The sequence below is a fragment of the Arvicola amphibius genome, chromosome 9 (assembly GCF_903992535.2).
Source record: "Arvicola amphibius chromosome 9, mArvAmp1.2, whole genome shotgun sequence".
NCBI lineage: Eukaryota > Metazoa > Chordata > Mammalia > Rodentia > Cricetidae > Arvicola > Arvicola amphibius.
Genome location: NC_052055.2, coordinates 110798285 through 110815255, shown reverse-complemented (window position 1 = coordinate 110815255; position 16971 = coordinate 110798285). Strand labels below are relative to the sequence as shown.

At 44.4% G+C, this 16971-nt stretch overlaps 1 protein-coding gene across 3 annotated transcripts in view; it reads right to left on the bottom strand.

The window, feature by feature from the left end:
• Window positions 1-16971, bottom strand: part of Ank3 (ankyrin 3) — a 302267-nt gene that overhangs the window by 48812 nt on the left and 236484 nt on the right. For all 3 annotated transcript variants that reach the window (XM_038341994.1, XM_038341995.1, XM_038341996.1), the window contains 3 exons: window positions 15988-16094; window positions 11027-11251; window positions 8196-8350 (listed from right to left, as the gene is read on the bottom strand). In XM_038341994.1, coding sequence (XP_038197922.1) covers window positions 8196-8350; window positions 11027-11251; window positions 15988-16094 — 487 coding nt within the window. The remainder of the gene's footprint in view (window positions 1-8195; window positions 8351-11026; window positions 11252-15987; window positions 16095-16971) is intronic.

The following is a 16971-nucleotide window of genomic DNA, read 5'->3' as shown; positions in this document are numbered from 1 at the left end:
CCCATGTTGGGTAGCTCACAACTACCTGTAACTCCAGATCTGGAGGATCTGACACCCTCTTCTGGCCTCTGTGGGTAGCCACATGCACAACACCCACGCAAGTATGCACACAACAAACTTCAATCTTTAAATAAATTAAAGTCTTGTTGGAAGCCAGGTGGTGCATGCCTTTAATCCCAGCACTCGGGAGCCAGAGGCAGATGGAGCTCTATGAGTTTGGTCTACAGAGCAAGTTCTAGGACAGTCAGAGCTGTTACACAGAAAACCCTGTCTTGGGGGAGGGGGGAAGTTTTGTTGGTTTGGGGGTAATGTTTTAAATACATTCATTTATTTATATGTGCGTATATATGTGTGTGAACATGTGTGGAAGTCAGAGAACAACTGTGGGTCGTGGGGATCAAACTCGGGTCATAGGCTTGGTGGCAAATGACCCAAAAGGCCATTTTATGTACAAAAGTGTGATGCCTTCCATGACAAAAATTGTAAACTTGAAAGAGGTGTGTTAGGAAAAGTTAACAGTCCCGGCTGCCATGAGGGCTGATGTGCTCAACACCCACGCAGGGCTTCAACTTGTGGCCACAACCACTATCGGGGGTGGAGGGGGGGTAGCGCATCTGAACGCTTTTGACTCTGAAGTTGGTGCGCTAAACCTTAGGTTTTCTTTTCCCATAAGATGAATTAACCACCATGAAATCATGTTAAAGCAGGCATTGTTTGGCACTGACAGGCTGGCATATGGTAGTTGCTTAACCAGTAACCAAGAAACCAGGAATTCATTCAACAAGTGGAGTGTAAGGGATTTCCCCTCCGGAGAACCAGCAAGCCTTTAGATTGCCCTTGAAAATACAGGTAGCGGGAAGTAGCTGTTGTGTGCTCTTTTAATAATTGTTATAAAGAGTACCATTTGAGGGTCAGTGAGATGATGCAGTGGGGACGAGTAATAGCCCTACGAACCGGATGACCCAAGTCAGGTCCACGGAGCCCATTGGGTAAGGATGGAACGTTCTCCTGACAGTTGTCCTCTGGTCTCCTCAGACATGCCATAGTCACACACAATTTTAAAGATTTTAAAAAGATTTTTTTAAAAAAAAAATACGTGTGAAAAAAGTGGCTTTAGTCTTCCTAGTTCTTAATCCCCGGTGAGGTCTATGCCAGCCATGTGTTTATGATTCAAGGGGATGGCCTAAGGGGATGAACCACTCATGAGATTATACAGCCCTCTCAGAGTTTTGCATTACAGATATAAAAAGTCCATCAAATGAGTCAGATGATCAGACAATCAGTAATAAAGTCTGACAACACCAGTATCTCTTGGGGGGAATGAATTTGTATACACTGAGATTTTTAAATGGCCCCTTAGTTAGAACAGAGAAGTTTCACATTTATGGTGTGGATTGCCTTCTGGACAGTTTCTCTGCGCAAGGCAAGAAAGCTAAGCAAAGAGTCTTAGGCATAGATCCCCACTTCTCTGTTCCCAATGTCGCGACCTTTAATACATTTCCTTAAGTTGTGCTGACCCCCCCAACAAAAACTTATTTCATTGCTACTTCATAACTATAATTTTGCTACTGTTACGAACTGTAATGTAAATACTTTCGGAGATAGGTGTTTGCCCAAGAGGTTATGACCCACAGGTTGAGAACCACTGCCAGTAGTACTTGAATAGCTTAAGAAACAACAGTGTTGCCTGCTAAGAGGATAAATTCTCAGTTTCACACTGGAGACCAACTTGACTGTCTTAGACGGGGACCTGGAAGCCTGCTTCTCCCACTTAGCTCAGAAGACCTTAGACAGGCCATGTTTGGTGGGGAAGGTCTTAATGGACTCTCGTCCTATCTGTGCCTGGCCGTAAAAATGTAGAACTCAGGAACTGGAGAGATGGCTCAGGGGTTAAGAGTGCTTCCCGCTCTTCCAAAGGACCTGTGCTCAGCTCCCAGCACCTATGTTCTTCTGGTGCCTTTGCTCTCAAAGGCTGCTTGTGAACTGGTTGGTGTGAGTGTGACCTGGTTGGTGTGAGTGTGAGCTGGTTGTTGTGAGTGTGACCTGGTTAGTGTGGGTGTGACCAGGTTGATGTGGGTGTGACCAGGCTGGTGTGAGTGTGACTAGGTTTGTATGAGTGTGACTTGGGTGAAGTCTAAGGAAAAAAATTACAGATGCCTCAACCTTCCCCAAATGACAATTTCTGGGCTACGATTTAATTTCTGCTCAGTTACATGTTCAGCCTACTTAGCCATTTGCGCAGATAGAAACACTGCTTTGGGGGAAATTATCCCATCATGCCTCTCTTCAAACCTTTACAGCATTACCACCACATTTATGGAGAGAAACAATCCATACAATCCTATCTCAAAACTGGATCTCATGGACAATGCCTCGAAGCCAAACACCATGCCCCAGGTGTCCATCATTTCACACCATCCGTTAGTTACAGCGTAGACCTGCTGCGCTGGGCACACTGTCCTCTGCAGGCATGCCACGCTGAAGGCAGCTAATGCAGACGCCAGCTTGGGCTAATGTCGGACCCATGGAGCGACATATCTGAGGTCATCACTTGGCTCCACTGATGGAAAAATCCATATACACAGCCATATGAAAGTGGGAATTAATGCCATTTTGCCTTGGCTCAGTTTTCAATTCCCAAGTATCTCATTCCCGAGGCTATTTTGAAGCATTTTTCCTTTTCCTTCACTCCGTAGCACTTTTCCTCCAGTTGGTTTAAAAATGCCAGCTTATGGAAACGGATGGAAAATATGTGAACATTTTTTCGTGATTTGTTTTGGGATTTTTTTGAAGTAAATTGTTATTTATTTATTGGGCGCTTCAAATGCAATCTTGAGTCGGGAAACGTTCTATTTGGAACACTTTTTCAAAACTGTTACTACCAGATAGTTCCAGCAGATGGCGCTGTGTGCCGTGTACCTAGTGTAAAACTGCATCCGTCCCTGTTTGACAGTGACTTGGCACTTTTAAAATTACCATTTGCTTCAAGATTGATAAGGTTAAAATGCATTGAACCGAAGTGCCAATTTTGAACGTAAACATTTACTTCTAATATACTGTTGACACAGATGCATTTAGAAGTGGGTGTGTTCTTCTATGTAGCGTGGGTTAACGTTTGCACACATTTTTTATCAGGAACTTGCATCCATTGGCTACTGCAGGGGCTGTAGGAGATAAACCATTTCTCAAGTGCTTTGAATTGTAACTTGGGGACATGTGGGGAGGCCGGGGCCTTCAAGAGCACGCTCCAAAGCTCCACACAACTACAAATAGCTCTTAGGACCTGACTTTGGAGGTGCTGGGTTTAATGAAGGTTTTCATTAAACTGACAGCGTGGATTCAGTTTGGTGCGCAGCTTGGGGACGGGATGTGTGCGTGGGAATTTTGCTCGCACACCTGCAGCACATCTACATAGATAAGATCTCTGTCTGCTGCCAGAGAAAAAAACTGCTTCTGCCACCTGCAAGCCGAGTTGGAAAGGGCAGGTTCCCCACACCCAGACAAACACCGTGTCTTCCCAGCAGCTTACCTCACCACAGCTTGGCTAACACGCCTGCTCAACTGACACAACCACGAATGCTCTGGCCTGCTTAGAGATCATAGGAACAGGGGCTGGGGGAGGCAGCTCGGTGCAAGCAGATCTGTGCAAGCAGGGCCACCTGAGTTTGGATCGATCCCCTATACCCACTTACATGGTCTGGCATGCCTATGCAATCCCAGGACTGGAGTCAGGAGGCGGGGGAAGATGGGGTGGAGATGGGAGGGGAGCTGGGGCTTGCTGGTCACTCAGTCTAGGGGTGAAGGGGAAAGCTCTGGGTTCAGTGAGAGACCCCGTCTCAAGGTAATAAGGTGTAAAGTGATAGAGCTGCACACCCAATGGCACACACACACACACACACACACACACACACACACACACACACACACACACACACAGAGGCTTATTTTTGTTTATAGCTTGACTTGCAAACGGTAGCATTGAACAAATGGGGGGAACATGCCCTTTGTCCTCAGGCCAGTGTCAGACCACAGCCATCTATGTGCAGCATGTGTGGCGGCTGTGACTCTGAGAATGGTGACCTGAGTGAGTGTTTCAGCACAGACATCTCTGTAAGAACTCCATGCGTACCAGCGCATCCCCTGCCTGGGAGCTACCCACAAGGCATCCTCACAAGCATGGTTACCTGAGTGAGTGGTTCTGCACAGACATCTCTGTAAGAACTCCATGCGTACCAGCGCATTCCCCACCCGGGAGCTACCCACAAGGCATCCTCACAAGGTGCATTTAGATGAACGGCAGTGAGTGGTGAGGCCAGGATGGGGATTTTGGCCTCGATGACTTCCGTGGACCACGGTGCCAAGCTCAGTATCATACTGGGAAAATTATGCCCCTACTCAGACCTCTGGTTCCTTGAAGTTGTTCTAGCAATTACTTTTGTATGCACGGGAAAACTCTGTGTATGTTAAAACAATAAAGCCTATCTGATCGTTACAAGTCTTTTATTTTTCTCTTGGTAGCCGGGCGGTGGTGGCGCACGCCTTTAATCCCAGCACTCGGGAGGCAGAGGCAGGCGGATCTCTGTGAGTTCGAGACCAGCCTGGTCTACAAGAGCTAGTTCCAGGACAGGCTCCAAAGCTACAGAGAAACCCTGTCTCGAAAAAAACCGAAAAAAAAAAAAATCCTATTTTTCTCTTGGCGTGTGTATGTGTTTGTTTGTGCGTGCAGAGGCCGGAAGCTGAGGTCTGGCATTTTCCCTGAAGGAAGGGTTTCTTGAAGGATGGTTTCTTGCTAAATCTGGAGCTAGCCAGTTTGCCTCTGGGACTCCCATCTTTGTCTCTTGAGTGCTGGGACTGCAGGCAACTGCCAGGGCTTTTGCAGGCAGCTTTTCGGGGGCTCTAGGATCCAAACACTGGCGCCTATGTTTGCATGGCAAGCATTTGTCCACTGAGCATCACCCCAGCCCCCACAATTGCCTCGCCTAGTAAGAATTAGAGACTGGAATATTGACTAAGATGGTATTAAAAACATGGGTATTAATATTTTTAGACAATCGCATGGAGGAAGACTGACTATCTGAACATAGACTAAAATAATACATGGAACGTACCTATGGAGAAGGGAGCATTAAAAAGAGACAATTATAGTAGGCATATGTTAGGGGGTAGGTGGTGTCACTGGCCATAGACAATATATGACACTATTCTGAATAGAGAAACTGTTGGGTTGAGTACAGGAACAGTGGGGTGGATTTAATTCTCTAAGGGAATCTTGAATGGTTGGTTGGTCTATTTCACGTGTGGCTTTTTTACCTCACTAACAGCTCTCAGCAAGAACTGGGAGGAACACAGAGCGAGGCTGTGCTCTTGACCCCTGAGGGTGGGACCTTGACGATATTTCTCTTTCCCCAGGGGCATCGCCTGACTCATGCCAGGTAGCTGGCATCTACCTATGCAGCACTGCCTCCTCGGGAGGGTTTGGAGTTCTGGGCACAGCCCTCCCCTCCCTGGGACAACTTAGTCTATAAATGAATCTTCAATGAAAAGGACTTGTCGACTTTAAAAACAAAAACAAAACCCAGAACCAAAACCCAGACTGATTCCCATTTTTTTTTTTTTTTTTTTTTTTTTTTTTGGTTTTTCGAGACAGGGTTTCTCTGCAGCTTTTTTGGAGCCTGTCCTGGAACTAGCTCTTGTAGACCAGGCTGGCCTCGAACTCAGAGATCCGCCTGCCTCTGCCTCCCGAGTGCTGGGATTAAAGGCGTGCGCCACCACCGCCCGGCCTGATTCCCATTTTTAAGTAGTTTTGGGTAGAGGAAGAGTCTAGAGAGAATGAATTCTCTCTGGGGACCAGAACAGTGGTGGGAAGTGGTGGGACTTGAGGCCAGTATGAAATCAGATTAACTAATAACTGAGTCTCAGTTGTAAATGTGTTGGGCTCCCTCTATTCTTATTAATTGTTATATTTAATATATGACCAAAACTTTACTCTGAACATCTTGGTCCAATGGGCTCTAGTGCTTGACTCTTTAAACGCCGAAGTGTCTACTTTTCCCTTTCATCGTGTGAAATGGAACTGAAGATTTGCCTGATCTTAAGAATGTAGTCCAGCCGGGCGGTGGTGGCGCACGCCTTTAATCCCAGCACTCGGGAGGCAGAGGCAGGCGGATCTCTGTGAGTTCGAGGCCAGCCTGGTCTACAAGAGCTAGGTCCAGGACAGGCTCTAAAAAAGCTGCAGAGAAACCCTGTCTCGCAAAACCAAAAAAAAAAAAAAAAAAAAAAAAAAAAAAAAAAAGAATGTAGTCCAGAAACTCTATCTGCCTGGCAGCATTTGTACATACTTTGGATAATCTACCCTCATTTAATGTATCACTGACCTATAAGGACTGTTCTGGACTCAATCTTGACCAAATCTCATCTGGACCAAATCTAGAAGTTTCTAGAATTTTCCACTTGTCTTCTTTCTCCTGGGACATGCATTTTGAAAACAAGAGGGCTATAGCTGTAACTCTTCTAAAACAGGCATAACGAGATTTCAGCCCTCTCCCTTCTGCGTAGCAAGGCAAGCTGGGTAAGTCACTTGGGTTCGAAGGATGTCCGTTTTGTGGTTTGTTAAGTAAGAATAAGATTTGGCTGGAGAGTTGGCTCAGTGGTTAAGGGCATTTGTTGTTGTGAAAGACCCAGGTTCAATTCCCAGCACCCATGGAGAGACTCACCACCTCCTCAGGGACCAAGCACACATGCAGTACACAGACACACGTATAGGTAAAATACTCATACAGATAAAATAATAATAATGACAAAGAATATGATTTCTGAACTTGTGCGCTATGCTTTCTTTTGGAACTTCTACATGAAAAGGCTGCTTTTTTTTTTAAATAGACCCAACAGTTTCTTTCTACCTTGGTGTATAGGCATCTTATCTTTAAATTGCATAGTTGATGGTGACTGTATCCTATACCAAATTTTTGGTATGGCACTTTTTTTTTTCCTACAGGTGAAAACAATGGCATTAATAACTGATATTTATTAAAAGGATTATATTCCCTAAGGGCTTCACAAAATCACTTATTCATCTTAAAGGTAACTCTATAAAAATAACGAGAACAATTTCCATTTCTAGGCTCACAGGGGTCCAGGCACTTGCTCAATCATTCCTGAAACTCCAAATCTGTCTACCTCCATGGTCCACAGTCTGAACCCACAAGAGACCCCAGTAGGTGAATTCCAGACACAGCCAACAAAACAATAAAAGATTCGATTTTGATTGTATGGACCAGATTGCCACTGTGACGTAGAATCTGCACCAATTAGGAAAAGGGGTCGCTGTCACTAACTGGGATTTCTTTCCACAGCACCATTTCATGAGCCAGGCCTCTAGTTTCTCTTGAGTCATGTCTCAAAGAAAACCGCATCAAATGTGTGTTCTTAAAGCCAGTTGGTACCCAATACTTAGAAAGAAAAACTGATACACTTCTAAGCATCACCAAACCTCAGGAAGGTGTGTGAGTCAGGCACAGGTGGCACACAACTGAAATCTTAGCTCTGAGAAGGCCAAGGCAGGAGGGTCAAGTGTTCAAGGTCACCTCTACTACCTGGGCTACAGAAAATCCTATCTTAATGCCTCCAGACTCCCAAAAGAAGGGATGTGTGGGAAAGAGACCTGTAGCCACACACTAGCCTCACCAACTCAAAGAATAAGACATCAAAACATACAATAAGTATTAACATTATAATAATAATAAGTTTTGACATTTATTTTTAAACACCATTATGGCTCAAGAGAGTAAAAAAAATCATGAAAGATGCTGAAATAAGTTAAGAGAAAATGGAACAAAAGTTCCAAAATCATACTGTAAATGCTAATGCTGTAGGCAAATATTATGCACTCCCATCTGATGCTCCCCACCCCACTCCACACCATGTTACTCTTTTAACAACAACAAAAAAAGCCTTCTTAGGTCTTGGAAAAACTGAGAAATTTGGAACAATGTGGGTGTTTGTCCGTCTAAACCGTGGTGGTGCTGGGAATGTAGTAGGGTCAGATAAAATCATGCCTTAGGCATGGAAAGGAGAAGTAGATGCTGAAGACCCTGCATTCTGCATCATGTGATGCTCAAGTAGCCCTTCAACCACGCGACGCTTGCTTTCTGCCTGTCCACATCCGCGGAAGGGAAGGAGTATCGCTATATCGTTACCTTCATCCATGCCATTCAGTAGCTCGGTGAGGTCTTCGTTTTTGCTGTCAAACTGGTGCTCCTTCCAGGTCTCCCCATTCTCACTCCGGAGAACAATGAGTTCCCTCTCCTTTCCTCTCATGGACCCAAAATGAGGGATTTCCACTATGACAGGGCTAGAAAACAAGAAGCCACCGGATTTTTGCGTCAAATTAAACATCTCTATAGCAGAATACTAAAAGAAAAGTCTCATTAACAGTACTGAGTTGGAAATCAGAGGTGCCATTTGGGTTGGGAATGGTCTCAAAGCTGCAGAATCATTGCTGATTAAATAATATTCCAAGCCCAAGAACATGCCATCATTCATTCACAAATGGTTCTTGAAGGCCTACTGTGTGTTAGGCGTCAAATTGAGTGGGGGAGATTAAACACATATAAATAGGTAATTTGAGGGAAGGAATTAGACATGACTAAAATAGGCCATAAAGAAAGAAAGCTGGTCCATTTTTTAAAAAAAATAAAACACATAATAGGTACATTATATACTGCGAGATGCTAATGAGTTAAAAGGACACAGTCACTTCTTTAAAAAAAATTGTGAAGGTCATTTCTCTTTTTTCCTCTCAGCAATAAAGCAGACATTATATTGTCATATAATTCAGTCGTTCCAACAGTTTGTACGATTTGTGGCTAAGACAGTTTCTCTGGTTGTTCCATTTGTGAATAGGTAATGGGTAGCCTCATTGCCTGACCTGACTACCATCTATCTGGGGATACTGGAACATTCCAGAAGAGCACATGCCAGCCTGAAATTGTCATAGAAAGGCGTTAACTCTTGACAGTGTCCTTTTGCACAAACGAATGAAGGGAAATGGCTGTAGATTGAAGATTGCCAATCAACTCACGGGAAATCATTTTGTCAGGCTTGACAGAATTATGGGTAAAAAGATGGACGGAAGTGAGCAGACCACAATCACACACGGTTCATGTAGTTGGATTGTGCAGCTTTCTCGGGTGATGCTTAACAGACAGTATCATTGTTCTCTGGAGAGGTTGTACACAACCTGCCTTAACCTAGCTGTTTATATACACACGGTAGCAGCAAATATAGGCTACAGTAGGCAGAGCATGAGGAGAGGCTGTCGTAAAGATCAAAACCACAAATAAAACACGAATATCTGCTTACTTAATAAAAGTATTCGTTTAAAACGAGACTGATGGATACCATGATTTTACTTTTGGCCAAGATCATTATAATTTTTTTATAATGCCTTTATTCTTTCACAGGTTAAAAACAGGAGCAAATATTCCTCTCAGTGTTAACAGTGTCAGTAAGAAACTGCCCATCATTTTCAACCATACTTTATAATTAGACATTAGGCAACACTTGTTTTTTGAGAACAAGATACAATCTTTGCAGGTTAATGTGTCCGATACTGTCCCTGTGGCTTTGTGTAGGACACTCGACAATGCTGTTGAGAAGGTATAAGCAGGATCTTTGACCAAGGTGACAGCCAAGCAGGACAATTCGTAACAGGCTTTTCATGCAGACTGCCAAGGCAAACACAGTCGGAGAGGCAAATAAACAACAACACATTTCAGCCTAACCAAGACAAAAGACACTCGACAGCTCAACAGAACATCCCGGCTGCCCCCATTCACATATCTTTAAAGATCTTGTGTTCTTGGCACATTCAAAATTATCTTACTCATTGATCTCTTTTGCTTCACAAAGCCCATAAAGGTTACACTGTACCATAAGTGCCTTCTAAGTCTAATCACACCCACAGATATACACACACACAGGCACGCACATGAATACACATGGCATTTGTGGCGAACATTGATTCAAAGCCTGCAAATACCTTCTCTTACTCTGGTTAAAATGAGACGGTCAGTCTAGCCTTAATAAGTACACAGAGAAGAAACATTTCAAATTAAAGGAGGGGCGACAGATGCACAAAGTCAGCAGAATGCTTGCGGTGAGTCCCACATGCTTCGAAAGCACAAGGTAGCGGCAGCGCCACAGTAAGTCAAGCCACTATGGGAGTGGCCTTTCAGTGACACACATCGACTGAAAGCATAAAAAAAGAAAACAAAAGAAAAAGAGAAAGAAAGAAAAAGAACAAACTGAAGACAAGAATAAGACCATGGGTGTGACAGAAAAAAAATTGAAAATGGAAAGGAAAAATTGTAGACATTCTGATCTTGTCTATGAAGGTCCTACCCAATAAATTTTGTTCCTTGAGGCCCAAGCTGCAGGATTCGGCTAACCAAGCTCTCGCCCTCATTTACAGGGGGAGGATGGGTGGGTAGGTGCAGTTTACTGAGTAACATCCATGCAGCAGAAAGAGAAACAAGAGGGGAGATTGTGAACACGCTGTCCGTCACGACAGAGCCTGCCTGCCTTGCCAAGTGCCACCTCAGACAATGAAGCAAAATTCAGTTTGCCTTCTTGGAAAATACCCTACCCCAGGGGGTTATGTCTCTCAGAGTTATTTTGAAAGAGACACGTCCACAAGGTAGCCATCTAGGCAGTGAGGTGCCACTATCCCAACCTGTAATATTTTCTAAGGTTGGTGCCTTGACTTCCGTGGGAGGCCGCAGGGAGCCACACACCCGTGGGGCAGCAAGCATGCTTCTTGGTTAGTAAGTGCCTTGGCCAGTGACTGGGTTAAGGAACCCACAGCTTATAATGCAGCATGGTGACCTTGGTGACCTTTGCACCACACCCAAGTCCCCGTTTTGGGTTTTTTTTTTTTTTTTTTCAGAGTTAATGTCTTGAGTTAGCAAGGACTAAAGGAAAGTCAAAGACGTGGTGAGAGGGCCAAAGTAAAACCGGGGAGACTTACCCTAAAAATTGTGCCCCCGCAGGACCCATTTCTACCAGCCTACTGGCTAATCCCTCTCCTTCCACCATGGGGGGTGGGTTGGCCAGTTTATGTCTCTTTACCAGGCGGCAGGTGATGCGGGTGGGGGCCGTACACTTGCGTGGGGGGATGATGATCCGCATCCCATGGTGGCGGCTTCCTCGCATGGAGCCCCCTCTCGCGTCCACCATAAAGCTAACGAGAAACCTGTGGAGGGAAAGATCAGATGCCATCACCGACAGAAGTCAACTTGGCAGAGCGTTTGAAACTCAAGGTAAATGTATGGGAAAAGGCAGCTGGTGCGACTTCTCTAACACAACGGTTGGAAGCCACTACTGTGGGGTCACACCAGACGTGCACGGAGCTCACGCCCAGGGTTAAGACTAAAAGACAACTGGGTTTCGGTATAAGGAAGCTCTCTCCCGGGAGGCAAGGAAATCACCATGGGCACAACACTACGGCACAGAGAAGGAACGGGACTATTCTTCAAATTGGAATTAAGATGATCTATGAGAGGAACGCAGATTAAAAAAAAAATCCCCACCATTTTCTGTAGCCTTTGAGGATGGCTTAAGGGACAGTCCAGGGTCACACCTCCACTCTATCTAGTTTCTCCCCTAACCTAGTTATGGGACCTCACTCCAGTACACGTAGGATGAAACTCCACAGCGTAGCATAACACACACAGCTTGTGAGACAAAGGGACAATTCACTCGTACCAACACCCTTCACATTTACGAAGATGAAATAGAAAAAGAAAAGCAGGCGACTTTATATTTGCTGAGATTTTGCTGGAAAGGGATTAAATCTTTTCAATAACCATTTAAAAGATAGAGGCTAAAATGCTAATTAAAATCACCTGTATTTGAATATGCCGCGGGGTAACAGAAGTGGAACTTAAACATTACTTCCTCGGGTGTCTATATTTTGTCTATATATTGGCCTTTAGGTCAAAGCCAATAAGGAAAATATTTTGCCTGCATGTAGCTATATCAGTGGAAGGCTTTCTCTGATAGTGACGGGCACTTTAGTAAACACGAAACCAACAGACAGATGGCAATGCAAACATACCCTTACATGCTAAATTTTAGAGCTGAAAACAGACATACAATTCAAGTAGCACCAGGGAGTGATCCTCAGCAAGCACTACGGCTCCCTATGGTACTATTTTAAGAAAATATTCCTGTCCATCAACATTCTTTTCTATATAATTATCTAAGCATGGCGCTAACATCCTGCCAACAGGCCTGAAGCCCCTATGTATCTGTGGGTTTCCTAGCAAGGAAGACATCCTCAACAAACTGGACTGAGAGAGCCAATGGGGTGGAGAGAGTCCTTGGACTGAGCGTGTTTCCTTTATCAACTGCTCACCAGGGAAGTGCATTCACCTTTTGCTTGGGGTTTGGATTAAACTATTTTTTTCTCTCTGTTGTTTCACGCACTTACTATTAGTCTAGCTATCTTGAGAGGCTTTTGCTTCTAGAATATTCAAGTCAGGAGAGGGAAAGGCCATCTCAAAAATAAGGAGATAGTAAAAACAGTCTCCTCCCTCTCCTCAGCGAAAATGGTTATCTGCTTCCATTTGCCATCCAGGCTCCCACATGAATCATTTCCAATGCAAAATGGCCTGCGGCTCCTCTGAAACTGTTCCGAAGTGCTTAACTTTCTTAGCTACACATGTATTATTTACTGTGTGTGTGTGTGTGTCCACATGAACATCAGGTGATTTCATTCAATAACAAAGGCACTACAACAAGACAATAGGACAAAAGTCTCAGGTTTCTCTGTAATTAGCGGTGAAGATCTATTATCGCTAGGTGTATGAGGAAGGACGCAGCACGAACTTGGGCTTGAAATCGTGCTTGTGCTAGTGCAAATGCACACTGGAGCATTCGCCTGGATTAGGGGTGCTGCACAAAGCAGACAGCACCTTCAGATTGGGCTGACATATTCACCGTGTGACCTGCAGGGCCCAGCAGAGTCCCAGCACACGGCAAACACATGGCAATGTCAGCTGAATCCATCTATAAGCAAAATTCCCCTTTCTGTGCTTAGAAATGGCACCGGTGAGACTTGGCTACCGAGACTAATAAATGGACGGGCAAACAGGGGTGCAGGGTGCCCGTTAGCTGAGTGGTCTGAAGGTAGCAGAGGAAGGTTTGGGGGGGCCAGTATAGGACTGCGCCAGCTACAAAGGTTATCAGAGTAAACGGAGCGAATAACTAAGAGGATCGGAATGACAAACTGGAAGAAACCTACTGGATACTGCAGAGCACAAGGCCCATTGGTTGGGGCTTGCAGCCATTTATGGTTCTCATTTTGAAGAGCTAACAGATCAAGGGAAGATGGGAGTGGGCTGGGCAGGCCATTGGTGTGCAGTGGCCCTGTGGAACCCAGGGATTTGTTTTCCACACTCACTCTGTACAAGATCTGAGCAAAACCCAAACGACATGCAACACGAGCTGTAGCCACAAAGAGAAACACACAAAGGTTGATGCTTTGAAATCTCTTTATCGTGTTGCTGCTCAGATTACGTCGAGAGTGCCATGAATAACCCCGCAACGGCTACGCGGAGGCGTCTAGTTACGCAAACGACAGGGTGACGCGTGCGGACATTCTACAGACACTGACGCCATCTAACTGGGGGAAGTCACATAAATGAAAAGGACACAAAGGACACAGTTATCACCTTGAGTCATACTGAGGCAGCGGAGACGAGTAGCTGCAAAATAATTTAGAAAGCAAATGGGAGAAATTAATGTACGGTCATTAGAAGAAGCAAGCAACAGACAATGTCAATGACACGCAAAAGGAAAAACTCAGGGAATGAAACCACGGCACTTAGCATTTGTGGGACAGCCTGCGACAAACGTTTGCCTTATCTGCTGTAGAACACGGTCCTCAGACCCTGGCATCAGGGTTTGGCATTTCCAAGTGGGACTTCTCCCTCTCTGGCTGTCATTGCATTTGCTGTGTACATGGCTGTCTTCAAGAGAAATTAAAGAAATATACCCTAATGCATTTATTATTTTAATGTGTGTGTATTGTGTGCATGTTTGTAACATATATGTATGGTTCCTGTGTGTGTGTGTGCACATGCGTGTGCCTGTGCCACGGTGCACAGGGAGAGGTCAGAGGACAGCCATGGCTGCTGAGCCTCATTTTCCACTGTCTGAAGCGGGCTCATTGTTGTTCACTGCGGCCAATGGCAGGTTAGTTGGCCAGCCAGCTTCCAGGGATTCTGTCTGTCTCTTGTCTTTCTTTAGGAATGCTGGGAGTATAGTTGCTGCTCCAGGACCGGGCTTTCCATGCACGTAGTGGGTATTTGCCCAAGTGCTTTCCCCACTAAGCCATCTCACTAGCCTGGTACTTATTATTTTAGCCATCATTTTTCTCCCATTTCTATAATTATCAGTTACCTCACAGTGAATTACCGACTAAAGGTTCCAGCGTGGGAAAGCACACTGGCTATCAAGTCACTTGTCACAGCAGGTCACCATCCAGTCTTCTGCCACGAGACAGGGATGAGGAACCCTTTGATGAGGTTCTTATCGGCACTGCTGTGGCACAGCAGCAAAACTCTCAATCATTATAGATGGAAAAAATAAAATACATACATTGGTACTGTGACATTTTAAAAGTAGATTTCTTTATTTTCTCCTAAGATTCATTTCTTTTTCTTAATTTTAACAATTGAATTTTTTTCAGAATGTAGAAAGTGCCAAAGTCAGCTAGAAGCTTTCAAGCTTACAATTTCTTTTTAAAAATGGCAATGTCATAAAACAAATCATCGATTTAAAATGAACTGATATCAAATGAGAGAGGAAACTGAAAACAACAGAGTACATTGCTCACAGGGACACTGGATCAGTTAGTGAAGTGAATCTATAATTCATTAGATGTTTGTGTGCACATATGTGCACATTTGTGTGTGTCTCTGTGTGTGTGTGTGTGTAAATGCATGTGGTCACAGGTGTTGAATGTACTCCTCTGAGTATGTGCATGTGTTTGAGTGTGCTCTTGTGTTTATGTGCATGTGTTTGAGTGTGCTCTTGTGTTTATGTGCATGTGGTTGAGTGTGCTCTTGTGTGCATATGGTTGAGTGTGGTCCTGTGAAAATGTGGTTGAGTGTGGTCCTGTGCACATGTGCCTGTGGTTGAGTGTGGTCCTCTGTGCATATGCAAGGGGCTGAGTGTGCCCCTGTGTGTATGTGCATTTGGTTGGCTATGCTTCTGTGCGTATGTGCATGTGGTTGAGTATGCTCCTGTGTGTATGTACATATGGTTAAGGGTGCTCCTGCATAGAGATCAACTTTGTGCTATTCCTCAGGCTAAGTCTCATTGACTTGGAACTCAGCCATTAGCGAGGGCAGCTGGCCTGCAGACCCAGTGATCTGCCTGTTTTATGACCCTCTCTGTCCCTGGGATGACAGGTGTGAGCCACCATGCCCAACTTTTTTCTATGTGGGTTCTGGGGAATTGAACCCAGGTCCTCACATTTGTGTGATAAGCACTTTACTGACTGAACTATTTCCCCCAGCTCTACATTTAATATTTCCATAAGGAATAAAAATCAGATACATATAAAAAAAGCCTCATTTGGGGAAACAAATTAAGAAAAATAACTTAGTTTTAAACATTTTTCATTGAAAGAGAATTTTAAAGAGTCTCAAAAGATCATAATGGTCAGGAAATTTTGCTGTATCAGTTATCAGTTATTTCCTGATCCTTTTCTTTTAGGAATAAGCACAGACAGACTTGTCCCCCAAAGAACTTACTAAATGATTTACAAAGGCAAACCACACACTCTCACGAATGAGCATTTATTTCCCAGGTGAATATGTTCACGGACAGATGGAGGTTTTCAACAGGCATGGATAACGCTAACTAATATGTGTAATGTGGGTGTAACGGGATAAGGAGAGATGACGTGCGAGCACTTACCCAGAATGCACAGGGCTTGAGACCAGGTTGACATTGTCTAAGGTGTCTGCAGCCCAGCTGTAGTGTCTGAGAGAATCTGAATCAAACTCCCTTGTGAATGTTAGGTGCTGAAAAATAAAACAGTGAGCGACATCAACCACCCGCCCAAGATACCAGTTCCTCTTATACATACAAATTACATCTGGGTTTCTTGATAAACCTGGATAAGCTAACACTCAATAGCAAGAATTTGCAAATCCTGCTCGTGAGGGCTACATTAGGGTCTGTATAGAAGAACATTCTTTTAAAAAAGTGTAGTGACAAAAATATTTCATTTGGAAAGCCTAAGAATGCACCCTGCCATTAACTGTGTGGTAAAGGAAACATTGAGAAATTAATTTGCATATTTTTCAACAGTCCACTTCTGATTCAAATGAATCCTACAACTTCCAAATCCTTCCTAGTCTCCAAATACAGATTCGATCTTGATGTCTGTGATGCCGATGGGCCATGGTGGCCAACAACAGGCTAGTCTCCCACCAAGAAGGCCTGATGAAATATAGAAACTCTGAAGAAGCAGAGGGTAAAGGACATTGAGAGCAGAACGCCTGGGAGGGGAAGCTCTGGAAGCTAGGGGTTCACTTTTTGTCATTTCTAACTTGGGAACGTTTGCCCACGGTAAATGTAGACAGAATAGGCGTTTGTGTCTACAAGGACGGCTGCTGAAGAAGACGAAGCCCAAGAAGGTTCTGATGGAGGGTTGGGTAGCCTCGAGCATGCTCTCTCGTCTTCTTTGGACATGAGCTACACTGTGGGGCTCTGGAGAAGGGAAGCTGAAAACCTATCAAGAAAAATCCCAGCAAGCATGTGCGAGCTTGCCAGCCGTTTCATTGTGGATGAAGATGTAGAATTTATAGTGGAAAAAGGACCCAAAGATCATGCCAGGATTGCAAACAAAGATTCAGGAGGCTCTAGAGTACTTGCCTCATTGCAAGAAAAACTTGA